The sequence below is a fragment of the Vicugna pacos genome, chromosome 28 (assembly GCF_048564905.1).
Source record: "Vicugna pacos chromosome 28, VicPac4, whole genome shotgun sequence".
NCBI classification, from domain to species: Eukaryota; Metazoa; Chordata; class Mammalia; order Artiodactyla; family Camelidae; genus Vicugna; species Vicugna pacos.
The window spans coordinates 13,587,823-13,600,368 of record NC_133014.1 but is presented as its reverse complement, the minus strand read 5'-3'; the positions used below and the strand labels follow the sequence as shown (position 1 = coordinate 13,600,368).

General features: G+C 41.4%; 1 protein-coding gene across 4 annotated transcripts in view; it reads left to right on the top strand.

Moving 5' to 3' along the window:
- DNAH6 (dynein axonemal heavy chain 6) overlaps positions 1 to 12,546 on the top strand; it is a 149,713-nt gene that overhangs the window by 20,102 nt on the left and 117,065 nt on the right. For all 4 annotated transcript variants that reach the window (XM_072951557.1, XM_072951556.1, XM_072951558.1 and 1 more), the window contains exons 11-16: positions 2,194 to 2,394; positions 3,852 to 3,972; positions 6,374 to 6,525; positions 7,343 to 7,495; positions 8,821 to 9,072; positions 11,820 to 11,948. In XM_072951557.1, coding sequence (XP_072807658.1) covers positions 2,194 to 2,394; positions 3,852 to 3,972; positions 6,374 to 6,525; positions 7,343 to 7,495; positions 8,821 to 9,072; positions 11,820 to 11,948 — 1,008 coding nt within the window. The remainder of the gene's footprint in view (positions 1 to 2,193; positions 2,395 to 3,851; positions 3,973 to 6,373; positions 6,526 to 7,342; positions 7,496 to 8,820; positions 9,073 to 11,819; positions 11,949 to 12,546) is intronic.

Here is a 12,546-nt window from a genome sequence, read left to right as displayed (position 1 = left end):
TGTCATCTAGTTGTTTCAAACACACACGCACATATAAAGTTTAGTCTGAAGGAAAGTGACATGCCCAAGTCTTAACGTCTGACATTGTCCTTGCTCGGGTTAACTGTGGTTTCCTAGTGCTGGATCCAGCATACATTTTTCAGTTCTTTTCCTTCCCGCTGTGTTGGACAGACAGACATGTTGCACTTGACTCTACTTACCCCTCCCACTCTGGAAATAGACCCCACCCTGCGTTTAATTTCTCTTGGTTTTACTCCGGTGCCAATTTTTTTCCCTCTCAGTCCTCTTTCTCAGAGCTTCTTTTTTTGTCTGACCTTTGCCTGCAGTGACCCTGAAGGGCTCCCTCCCCTCCACGTCCTGTTTGTTTTCCAGCTGTCTGTGCCCATGGCTCTAACTGCCATTTCTAGAGTGGTGACATTAAGCATATATTTCTACCCAGTACTTTTCTTCAAAGCTCCGGACTCAGAGCCATCTGGAAATCTCCACGTTGAGCTCCAAGTCACCAAAATAAATTGAATTTGCCAACTTCTTCCAAAACTTCCTCCTCCTTCCATCCATATCCCTATTTCAATGAAAGGCAGCATCCAGATGCGCAAGCCAGCAATCTGGGAGCCATCCTAAATCCTCCCGCACCTTTTTGAGATCAAATCAGAGAGTCCTGTGTGTTGACCTTCGTTCCAGCTCCCTCAACGGGAACCTCATCACCTCTCATCGGGGCTGCTGGAGTAGTCTCTTCTGACCGGCCCGCCCGCCTCTCAACCTTCTGGTCCATTTTCTCCATTGCTGACTGTTTAAGAGTATTTCATAGGCAAATCTGATCATGCCACTTAAAATTAAATTTCTCCATTGCCTATGGTAGCATTTTCAAAGGATGCTCTATAAGATGTTTGATGGGCATTCTAGGAGAAAAGGGTTTGTGATAAGCATTTACATATTAACAAATATGGGAAATCCTTCTTTTAGCAGATCCAGAGAAGAGTCCTGTTGAACTTTGTTTAACCTAAGGTTTCTTGCCAAACTTATCTGACATTGGGACCCTTTGAACTCAGGGTAATCCCTGGTCACAATCTGGGTGTGGACTACAGGCTAACACTGGAACCCAGCGTCACTCATGAGGCCTTTCTTCAGGGGACCGACTGCACTGTGACTGCATTTCTCCACACTGGCACTTAGACTCCAGCGCCCAGACCTGCTGGCCGCCTCGGGCCTCTCACACACAGTGACTCACAAGGACTATACTCCTGTCTTGTACACTTGACAAGCTCCTGCTCATCTTCTAAGACGCATCTCAAGAAGTACTTTTTCTTTATATCATTAATATCATTTATATCATGTATTTATTGTAAATTATGAACTGATTCATGTTCATTGAAGAGGACTTGAAAAACCCCGAAAAAAGATTGTTAAATCATCTGTAATCCCATGTGCCAGAAATGGAAATAACCTTTAAACATTTTTATATGTTTTTTCCAATCATGTTTTAAGTACGTACTGATACACCAGCGTACCTAACTCTACCATGAGATTTTACGTGAACATTTTTAACATGGGATATTATGCACCATTTTTATCCTGCTCTTTTCTTTAACTTAACATTATATTAAAAGCTTTCTCCCATATGATTAATCAATCATCAGAGACACCATTTTGAAGCGGTGCCTAATTTTTAGTCATATAAATATACCCTAACTTAACCATCATTCTATTTTTGAACACTAAAGGATTTATTTAATTCGTTTTTATTAAAAGTAATGCTGCAGGGATTGTCCTGGCATATGAATCATTGTTTACACATCTAATTTCTTCTCTTAGGAAAATATAGATGTATAGAATGAAAATTATTGCTCAAAGAATATGAACATTTAACCCCCACTTTAAACTTTCCCTGATTCTCTTAGGCAGACTTTGGCCCACCTTCCCTTATGACTTTTCTGTGTGTTGTTCATATTTCAAATATAGAACTCACCTTAATGTGTCGTAATTTTTTGCTCATCTGCCTCTCTATTAGAAAACCTATTTTCTGAAGACAAGGGCTGTGTCTTCCGATTTGTCATACACTCAGAATCAACACAGTGTCTAGCATGGTTGAATGAGTTTTTCTTATTTATTTTAGCATTTCAGAAAATTCAAAAATATTTATGAATATAAGCATAGACATGTTTACATGTATGTTTATGCTTCTTTCTCCAACAGGATGGTATATCAGGTGCAGTTAATCACTTCCAGAACACTGTGTTATCAGTTCCTAATCTCGTGCCCGATACGTATTTTGATGCTTTTACCAGCCCTTACATTAACAACAAGCTGGAAGAGAAAACTTGTGGATCTGGTCCAAGCTTAGCAGCAGTGTTTGATGATGATAAGAATTTTCACACAATTATCTTTCAAATAAAGGTATACTTTCTTTCACTGAAACTATTTTTTCTAATTTCGATTTTGAAGAAATGGAGTAATATATTTTATTCTTATCTTATCTTTAAATTGAATGTTACTTAATTTCTAAATGGTAAAGTGACTTTTTAAAAAAAATCCTGGTAGATCAGAGCACTGACTGTAGGAGAAAGACTTAAAAGTGCAAGCTATTTGAGATGGCATTATTTCTAGGGGAGAAAGTGAGATTTAAAAAGGAAGAAGAGGCATTATTTGAACATTGGGTGGTGCATGGGGAAATAAAGCAACCAGTGAAAATTTAAGGTCCTTGAGAGAAAAAAAAAGAACCCCAAAACCAGAATACACCCAACTCATTCCCTATGGCCAAAAAAACATAAAATGAAATAATCTGCATATTGCTACACTGACTAAAAACAGAATTCCCTTGAATTATAATCATGCCAAATCTATGAGCTGAAGAAATTAAAATATATTAAATAGATAAGAAGCTTCTCTAAGGAGAAAACAGAAAGTGAAAATTAAAACAGCTGATGAATATTCCTTCTCTTCCCTCCCCAAAAACCATGAAACAAAAACTGCACTATAAACTAAATATCTTCCAACAAGCTTTGAATGTGTGTAAAATGACATTGAGTCAAAAATTCAAAATTTAAGCGTTCTCAAATGACAAAACCACAGAGCTTAAGAACAGATTGAGTATAAAATTACAGGAAAGATAATGAATATAGAAAAAAGACTGCAATACCAACCAAGATAATGAAAATAAGCTAGAGATACATGTAAAAATGGTCAGAGAAAAGAAGAATTGGAATAGAAAACAAGCCAAGAAGAAATAACATGCGTATAATTGGAGTCTCTGAAGGAGAAAAGCAAACAAGGGGTAGGACAAACACGTGACTATAGTCCAAGAAAATTAAATGGTAGTCCATATAGTGGAAGGGCCTAAGGACACCTTGAAAAATTGACCTAGAAAAATCGACTCGGAGATACAGGCCCTTAAAACTGTGAGCTTTTAAAGCTAAAGAAAAATTCCTCCAGGTCTCAAAGCAAAATGATCAAATAACTTACAGAAGTAAGAGACTCAGACCAGCATCAGGTCCGATGAAAAAAGGATGTTGTCTCAAAGCGTCTCTGCCCAGGGTATGTATTGATTTATCAGCTTAAACTCGCGATGTGTAAGTTCACCATGAAGCTTAAAAAAATTGTCAGTTGTCCTTTCAGTTATAAGGGACAACTCTTCAAAAGTCAGATTTGAAGTTGTTGTTGTAGTTTTTTGAGTTTCATAAGAGAATCCATTGACTGCTCCTTGACATCAAGGATGGTGTCTTCCCTTACTTATGTGTCCCCAGGTCAAAGCATAGTATTGGGCACAGAGGAGGCATTTGTGCTGGTTTAGTGATATAGAATTGAATTGTGCTCTGGAAAAAATATAATTTTATTTGTCTGCTTACAACATTTAGGAAACCATACAGGCAGCATTTCAATCTGCTCAGTTATATGCAGCTACGTTTGAAAAGTTTCAGATATTCTTCAAGGAAAATGAAGGTCTTGATCTACAAGCTCTTAAGCTTCAAGAACCCGGTACGTTTTCCGTTTGTCCTTGCTAAACATGTTTGCTGTGCGTGTCAAAGCAGACTGACATCTGGGTTCCTTGAGCCCAGGCCTCCTGGTCTCCAGCTGCCACGTTCCCCATGTTGGACAACTCTGCTCCTTCGCCAAGTTCCCGTCCGGAGGAGGCCCCCAGACTCCAAGGCTGCCCTTCCTCTTGTCCTGCCTTGGCCTGGCAACCCTGTCCCAGTCCTGAAAGCTGGGTCACCCAGGTGTTAACTCTTCGTTGTCTGAAACCCTGGAGCACATTGGCCTGGACTCCTCAATGTCGTGTTCCTCCCTCTTTTAGGAAATCCCTGGTGCTTCCTAAACCTCTACACCCCGTTGTTCGCCAGAGGTTAATAGACACCATACCTGTTTTCTCCGTCCCCCAAACTCCTGTAACATCATCTGGTACACCTTACAGATACTTAATAAATGTCTGTTTAACTGAACTTTTAGCCAGACTGCCCCCTGTCTAGCCCCAGAAGACCATCAGGGGACAAGTTCTGGCTTCCTGAAGTCATCAGCTATATCTCACCACTAAATTCCTATAAATGTCAGTGTTTACTAATAATTTCTACATTTGCTGCACACTCGTGATACCATGCCACGTGATTTTCAGGCATCTCATCTCATCCTTGTAATTCTATGAGGCAAGTGTTAGTATTCTCATTTTATAAACAAGGAAATGGAAATATACAGAGACAAGGCAACTTCAAGATCACACAGCTAACAAGTGGCTTAGAAGTCGTTTTCTCTGACTTATCCATTCTACATCCCGCCCCTCCTCTATCTCAGAAAGACAGCTCTCCTTTCAACTTTGCTCGTTTCTCCTTTGAACGTGGCTATGTGTGACCGTGGCCAAGTCACTTAGCCTATTTTGAGCCAAATTTCTTTCTGTATAAAGTGAAAGTATTGGATCCAATTGGTGTTTCCTAAACTGCTGTTCTGTGGACCGCTGTTCTGAAGAATATGACATGATACCATGAAAAAGACTCTGCGTTCAACTAAGTTTGGAAAATACTAGACTGGGCAGCATTCCTCAGGTTTCCTGCCCAGAGATCTCCTTGGTCCCTTTGATACCTTTATTTTGTCACTTCTCAAAGACACACACATCAGAACCTTCTGAAGTGGGGAGGACAGATAATCACCAGCCCTTTTTTTGTATCATGAGGAAACTGAAGCTCAGAAAGGTTTGAAGGACGTACCCAAAGCTACATGGTAGTTAGAGACTTGAGCCTGGGTCTGCCGACTACCTGGTGTCTTCTTTATACTGTGTCAGACCCCCCCTTACATCCGGGAGAGGAGATGGTGTGAATTAAGGTGGGAGTCAACACCCTTCTCTCTCTGGGGTGGTGAAGGGGGGTCAGAGGAGGAGATCAGGAAGCAGTAAGGACATCAATGTGACCCAAGTGGAGGGAGTAATTGGGAATAAAGTTAGCTAAATTTTTAAAGGCCCAGAGGGCACAGGATTTCGAAAGTCAAGCAGAGTAGTTTAGTATTACATGTGTACTAGGGAGAGCTGTTTTTGACCAATAGTGGGGTAAAAGTATATTCAAGATAATCAGGCTTCCGCTGGCACGGGGAGATTGGAGAAGGGAGAAAATGGAGACGGGAAGGTGATCAGAACGCAGCATGTGGCCAACACAGACCGCCGCAGGCCTTGCCCTCGGCGTGGGGGGCGGGCGGGCAGGGTCGTTGGGAGAGGAGCGAGGGTGGCTGTACCTGTGCTCGGTCCCTTGTGTTGGGACGCTTTCTGTTGTTAGCATCCTCAGCTGCTTCCTTTGAGGTTCCCTGTGAGAGGACCCTTGGGTTGCACCGACTTCAAACCCACCTGACTCTGGAGTCTAGTCTCTTCCAGACTAGGTCCTCTAACGCACTTGCAAGTTCTTTTCAGGTGCCGTTCTTAACAGGAACCAGGAACCATATTTATATTATTAAATACTAGTTTCTTTATTACAAGAATACAATATGAAGCATTTTGAATTAACATTTTAAAGTTATACGTGGTACTCTACATGTGGACAATACTTTATAAATATATTTGTAAATTATATTTTTAATTTTGTTTTTCATCAAAGTGTAGTTCATTTACAATTTTAGTTTCAGGTGTACAGCAAAGTGATTCAGTTGTACATATACATACATATATAGTCAGATTCTTTTCTATTATTTATTATTACAAGAAATTGAATATAATTCCCTGTGTTATAGAGTAGATCCTTATTGTTTATCTATTTTATATATAGTGGTGTGTCTCTGTTAATCCCAAACTCCTAATTTATCCCTTAAATGCAAATTTATTAATGCAGTGGTTTTTGATATATTTTGTAATGATCCTTTAAAAATCTAACACATGTATTTTGTGCCTTATATGAATTACTTTATGTAGATGTTAAGTTCTTTAGTGAACAACTGGAAAAATATCACAGACAGCACAAGGACGCAGTAGCTTTAAGACCCACCAGAAATGTAGGATTGCTGCTCATCGACACTAAGCAACTGAAAGAAAAACTAATTCCATCACCTTTGAGATGCTTGGAGGTAACTATGAACCAGGAAAAAAAATTTAATTATGGTCTCTACAAATATTTTTTTAAATATTTTATTTATTTATCTATTATTGTAGTGTTTAATTCTTTTTATTTTGGCGGTGTGGGGAGAGAGGTAATTAGGCTCGTTTATTTTTGGTCCTGGGGATTGAACCCAGGACCTCGTGCATGCTAAACATATGCTCTACCACTGAGCTATACCCTCTCCTGTCTTGTTTCTGAAATGGTTATCAAAATCTCCATAGGCTAATTATTTCCCCGTTTGTGTACAGAGAGAGAAAGAGAGATGGAGATTCTAAGTACCTATCTCTCTCATTCTTGAACAAAAGTCTTGGGTTTCTGTTTAATTAGACCAACTGAGGTCAGAGGTTCGCCCTAATCCAATCACATTAGCCCAAGGAAGCCGTGCTCAGATCTGCCTTGTGACCAATCAGACTCCACCTTCGTTTCCAAAGGAGAGATTAATTTCCTCCAAACCATGTCACTGCCACCCATCAGGAAAGGAGTGGAAGTGAAGGCTGGGGAGGGTCCCACGTGCAGGGCAAAGCAGCAGAAAGGGTGCTTGCAAACGATCAGAGCATTTAGGCAAACTTTTTAATAAGCTGTGCAATCTGGCTTGTTCTGGAAATGGTCTTCAAATCTAGCCCTTCCTGTTAGTTCATTTGACAAGCAGTGATTCAGTGTGGAAATACACTGCTGCTTCCGATACCTGCCGACTTCACAGCCATTCAGTTAGAATTTACCTAAAATGTATAATAAAATGGAAATACCCAAGTAGTTATGATCCACGTTTCCTTTTTCTCTCCTAGGTGCTCAGTTATATGCTTCCTCGCCAGAGCAAGAAAAAAGTGGACGCCATTATCTCTGAGGCACAAGATGCAGAATATAAACTTGAATTTGTCCCAACTACCACCATAGAATATGTTAACAGCTTGGTATTTCTTGACGAAATTCAGGAACGGGTGAGTTGATTCTTCTGTAACTCGCTATTCCGGATCTTGTGTTAAGTAAGGAAGGCAGATGAGGGAAGTCGAGGGACTGAAGGTCAAGAAACGCTGTCAAGATAGCAGAAACACCTTCAGACAAAACAAGCGGATGCCCCGCATCCCAGCAAGGACAGCTACCGCCAATCAAACCCTTGCTGCTAGTCGGACACGCACTGCTTTTTTTACGTTCGTTACGTTTTTAACACTCACAAAAGCTTAAGTGTAGATAATTTATATTTTTGTTCTGCAGGTGAGGAAGCAGGTCACAGTGGCCAAGATCACGGAACTGCATGTAGCAGAGCTGGAATTTAAACTTGGGTCTCTGACCGCAAAGCCAGTGCTCTCAGCCCCAGTTTACTGCAATTCTTATTTGTGCTAAATGGCCATGGAATTGCAGCTTAAATGGAAGTCCTGATCCTTCTCAACCTGTTTCCCTATTTTTGCATAATATTCAGGAACCTTCCTGTTAGGAATGAGAGAAACCCAACTCAGGGGATGATAGCAGATAAGGGGTTATCGTGTGATGCAAATGATGGGGTCGACCTTCTCTCTCTCTCATACACACACACACACACACACACACACACACACACTCATTCACTCACTCACTCTCCCTCTCTCTCTCTTTCTTTTTGTCTCTCTTATTTCTCTCTTTCTGGAAACTTGGCTTCCTTCCTCCAAGCTCTTCCCCGTGGCAGGCATTCTAGCATTGTTTCAATAGTCTGCTTTTCATAAGCTTTCAGTCATGCCAGTTGGCATTTAAAATAGAGATAAATCATTTTCTTAAATGTCTGGAAATTGAAAGTGGGTTACAAATTAAAATACAAAAAAAAATCCAGCTGAGTGAAATGAGTCATTAGCAACTGGATGCTCTGTCATATATTGTCAGCAGAAGTCATAGAAAAGGCTACTTCACGTGCCTGTAAAAGTAACAGTTGGGTTTCTCATTTCAAGAAGTGGCGCCTTCTCAAAGGGCAGATGACTGTGCTTTTCCCCGGGGTAACTCATACGTCACCCCAAGAGCCTGGAGAGAGAAAGCCAAGGGTTTATGTAAGAGCAGTATCGCTGTGCTCAGCTCTGGGCGACTTGCCTCCTGGGCCCCATTCCCTGTGTGGCAGCAGGGACCGCGTTCATCACCCAGCCGGCTCTGGCCGGTTGGGTCTACTTTCAACGCACAGCTCACCTGCCGGGTGGTCGCAGAGTGATGTTCCCGCGCGCGGGGGCTGCCTCCTGTCAGATGGGTCTCAAGGGGTGTGCTGGGACTCTGCTTTGCGCGATGAGCAGCCCGTGCTTCCATCTAGATCGAAAGCCTTGAGGACGAAGGGAACGTGGTGATTCAGATGTACAAGCTCATCGAGCAGTACCAGGTCCCCACGCCGCCCGAAGACTTCGCGGTCTTTGCAACCATGAGGCCGTCCATCGTCGCTGTTCGGAACGCCATCGATAAGTCTGTGGGAGACAGGGAGGCAAGGATTAAGCAGTTCTGTGTGCACTTGGGTAGAGACCTTGAGGAACTGAACAATGAAGTGAACGAAATAAAGCTGCTGGCTCAGGTAAGCGAAAGTAGGACTTAAAAAAAATGCGCGAATTTTGACTGTTACCGTTTAATAAACCGCTGAGGACGTGCATTCCATTTGAACCTGGCTCAACTTTCATTTTCTATGGCTTCATGCTAACCAATTAACAATGTCTCGGAGCTGCCATTGAAATGAAGTGTTTCTGAACCTCCCTCAGGCACTGAATAAATTCCAGGCCATTGCACGGAACACCTATATGTCATATTAAATTCTCTTTCTCCTGGCTGGTATTAATTATTTTGAAATGAATGTTGTTACAACTTGTTAGCATATTTTATTGCTATTATCACAGTTTTAAAGTTTGCTGAGCCACAAATTAGAAAATTCTGCTTTAGAAGGAAATAGTATTAAAGGATAAATGATAATGAAGAATATTTGATTAACTTGCACCAACTTTCCTGTACGAAAAGTCCAAGAAGAATTTTTTAAGAACATAGCATAGACATCCAGGGGATTCTTGACTGAAGCATACTTGAAACTACATCATTTTATAATGATCTGTGATTATTAACACTGACTAAATCTTATCATAGAAGAATAAAACCATATCAAGTAATAAGCAAATCAGGAAAAAAAATGAGAAAAACTCAATGTCTTTCAACAGAGAATTAATAAAATGTGTTGGGGGTACATTCACTCAAGGGAATACCATGCCAACATTAAAGATTACGGCAGACATTTGTATGTGTTGATGTGGAAACATAAAAGTACATAACATTTATTGTGTGCTTACTACGTATCAAGTACAGTTCTAAGGACTTGGCGTTGTTTTCGCTTTTGCATTGAAGTATTTTTGCACTTTTTGCACAGAGAAAACTGTACGTAACCGTAATAACTATACAGTGAATTATCGAAAAGAACACAGCCCTGTGTGCAGTGCTCCGGTCAAGAACTATAATGTTACTGGAACTTAGCGCCCCATCTAGTCGCCAACCCTTCCTTCCTCCCCATAGCTAGCCATTACCCTGAATTTTACAGCTGTAAGTTCATTTTTCCTGCTTGTGAACTGCAATTAAATAGAGCATACAGTTAACTGCTGTGCTGCGGACAGTTAGCCCTAGAACAACAGCGGGGGTTCGGGTGCTGACCGGCCAGCCCTCCGTGTCTGGGGTTCTGCATCTGGGGTTTCAGCCAGCCTTGGATTGTGTAGGGCCGTAGCACACGTCTCGTGAAAGAAAGCCAGATGTAAGCAGAACCGCACAGTTCAGACCCGTGTGTTCAAGGGTCCGCTGTATTGTCTTCCACACAGCAGGCTCTGAGAAAGTCTGAATGATTATTCTTTGTTTAGGAACAATGCGTGTGTGTATCGATAGATTGCTAGAGAGAGCAAAAGTGCCAGCAAGCGCTTTATGTGTAATGATCCGTTTAAAAAAGCATGATGCACGGACAGAAAAACGACAGCAGACGTTCTCTCCAGCCAGTGCTTCCTCTCTGGAGGGTTTGGGATTCATTCAGCATCACTCTGGAGCAAAGAACCGCAACTTTGTTATTTCCGTAAATGGTGTCGTCTTGCTGTCGAGACCACCGCTCCTTGCTGATGAAGGGAGGTGGAGCTAAAACTGAAATGTGAATTGGTGACCACTTGATTTCTTTCAGTTTGGCATGCCTTTCCCATTCTAACTTGGTATCTTTGCAAGAGGTTTTAATTTAGTTCAAAATCTGAACTCCCTCTCAAGCACTTCTTCAGCCTTGCCACCATCTCCTTCCACCTTCTGCCCCATCAGGGGAAGTCGGCGTTTCCTCCTGGTGAATGGAGGGCCAGGGTGTCCAGTCCTCGTCCTGCCCTCTGGAGCAGAGGGCTGTCAGTGCAGTTGGGCTCGGCTGTGCCTGGTTGTCCCAGGCAGCTGTCAGCTCAGGGTCCGTCCTGGTTCTTTAGGTACCACGCCCACCCCAGCTGCTAAAACCCATCTTTTCTGCCATACTCTACAGACTCAAGAAATCGGTGGCTTTCTCCTCCTGACCTCTGACTTCTTCTGATGCACCATGTCTCTCAGTAGTTCCCACTTAGAATCAAGGCACACGAGAATGCCACGATCCCCTGCAGACCACACCAAGCCGCGAGGCACCAGAGTCAGCACAAGCCCCTCTGCCTGGACGCTTCCCTTAGCTTTTGCATGTTGCCGTTTTGAATAGAGAATCACGCTGAAGCGGGTGGAATAATTGGCCTCCCCAGGCTCTGGCTCTGGCAGTTCCCAGGCTCCTCCAGTTTGCTCAGATTCTCCCAAACCTGGTTGGATGGTCCCACTTTGCTCCTGAACTTCTCCGTTCCCACTTGCCGGGTGGGGTTTCAACCCCAACAGGTCAGCGGAACGCTTACGTCTTACCATTGATTCTTTATTTTCTCTCTCCCTCCATCTCAGAAATCCAAGGACTTTTTATTTCCTTTACTGTAAAATGGTAATTTTCTTCATCATATGCTCTTCTTTCTTTTCATGTGAAGTCATGTTGAAAAAATGTAGCAAATGAAAGAGGACGAGGGAAAATATATTAGATACTCTTTAAAAACAATGTTATCCCCATGGTACTTCTTTATGCATTTCTGTGCTTCTTATGATGTGTATGCATTGCTTTAAAATTCAAGAAAAGCAACCATTTCAAAAGTACTTTCTGAAAATTAGAGTGACAGAGAATTAGAAAAAACTGTTTTGGAAAATGTTTATTTATTTAACTTAATGGTGTACACCAAAAAGTAGGAATAACTAATCAAAAACTTAATTTTACAGGATCCACAGATTTTGGATATTAATGCTGACCAAGACAAAATAAAGGTCATGTTGAAAGATCTGCAGTTCGTTCTGGACGATCTTCAGAAACGTGCATTTCAATATAAATCCTATCAGAAGAATTTTAAGGTAATGATAGCTCTGCAAGTTTTTTAAATGTGTGCATAGAAATGGCACTGATAGCGAAGCATTTTCATTAATGTGATTGTAAATATTCAGTGTTTGGACACCTGTGTGCTTGTCACTGTGCTGGAACAGTCTGAAATACAGAATATGATGTGTTCTCCACCTTTGAAGTGTTTAAAAATTACTACACATGCAAGACAAAGCCTCTTTTTTAAAAAAATTATGAATTATAGACAAATCCTCAGACCAGGGTCTAGTCTCTCTGTTAAAATGTACATAGATTTTTGAATGTGGTCAATTAAAGCCCCTCTATTCTTTCTTAAGTAATATTCAAGCTTCTTTTACACTTATCTGTGTATTATGATTTCATCAGTATTGCCTGATTTGCCCTGGTTTGATGTGCCAATTTGATAAAAGAAGAGAATTTGGCTAAGCCAGGGGATGGATGGTCCAAAAGGGATAAAAAATATGCCTCAAAAAAAAAAGAGAGAAGAGAAATGGGTGAGAGATAAAAGTGCTCTCAACAGCTATTAGAGAGACCAAAAAGAAATGATGATAGAAAGATTCCTAGGATCAAAACCAGAAGGCCACCAGCAACAAG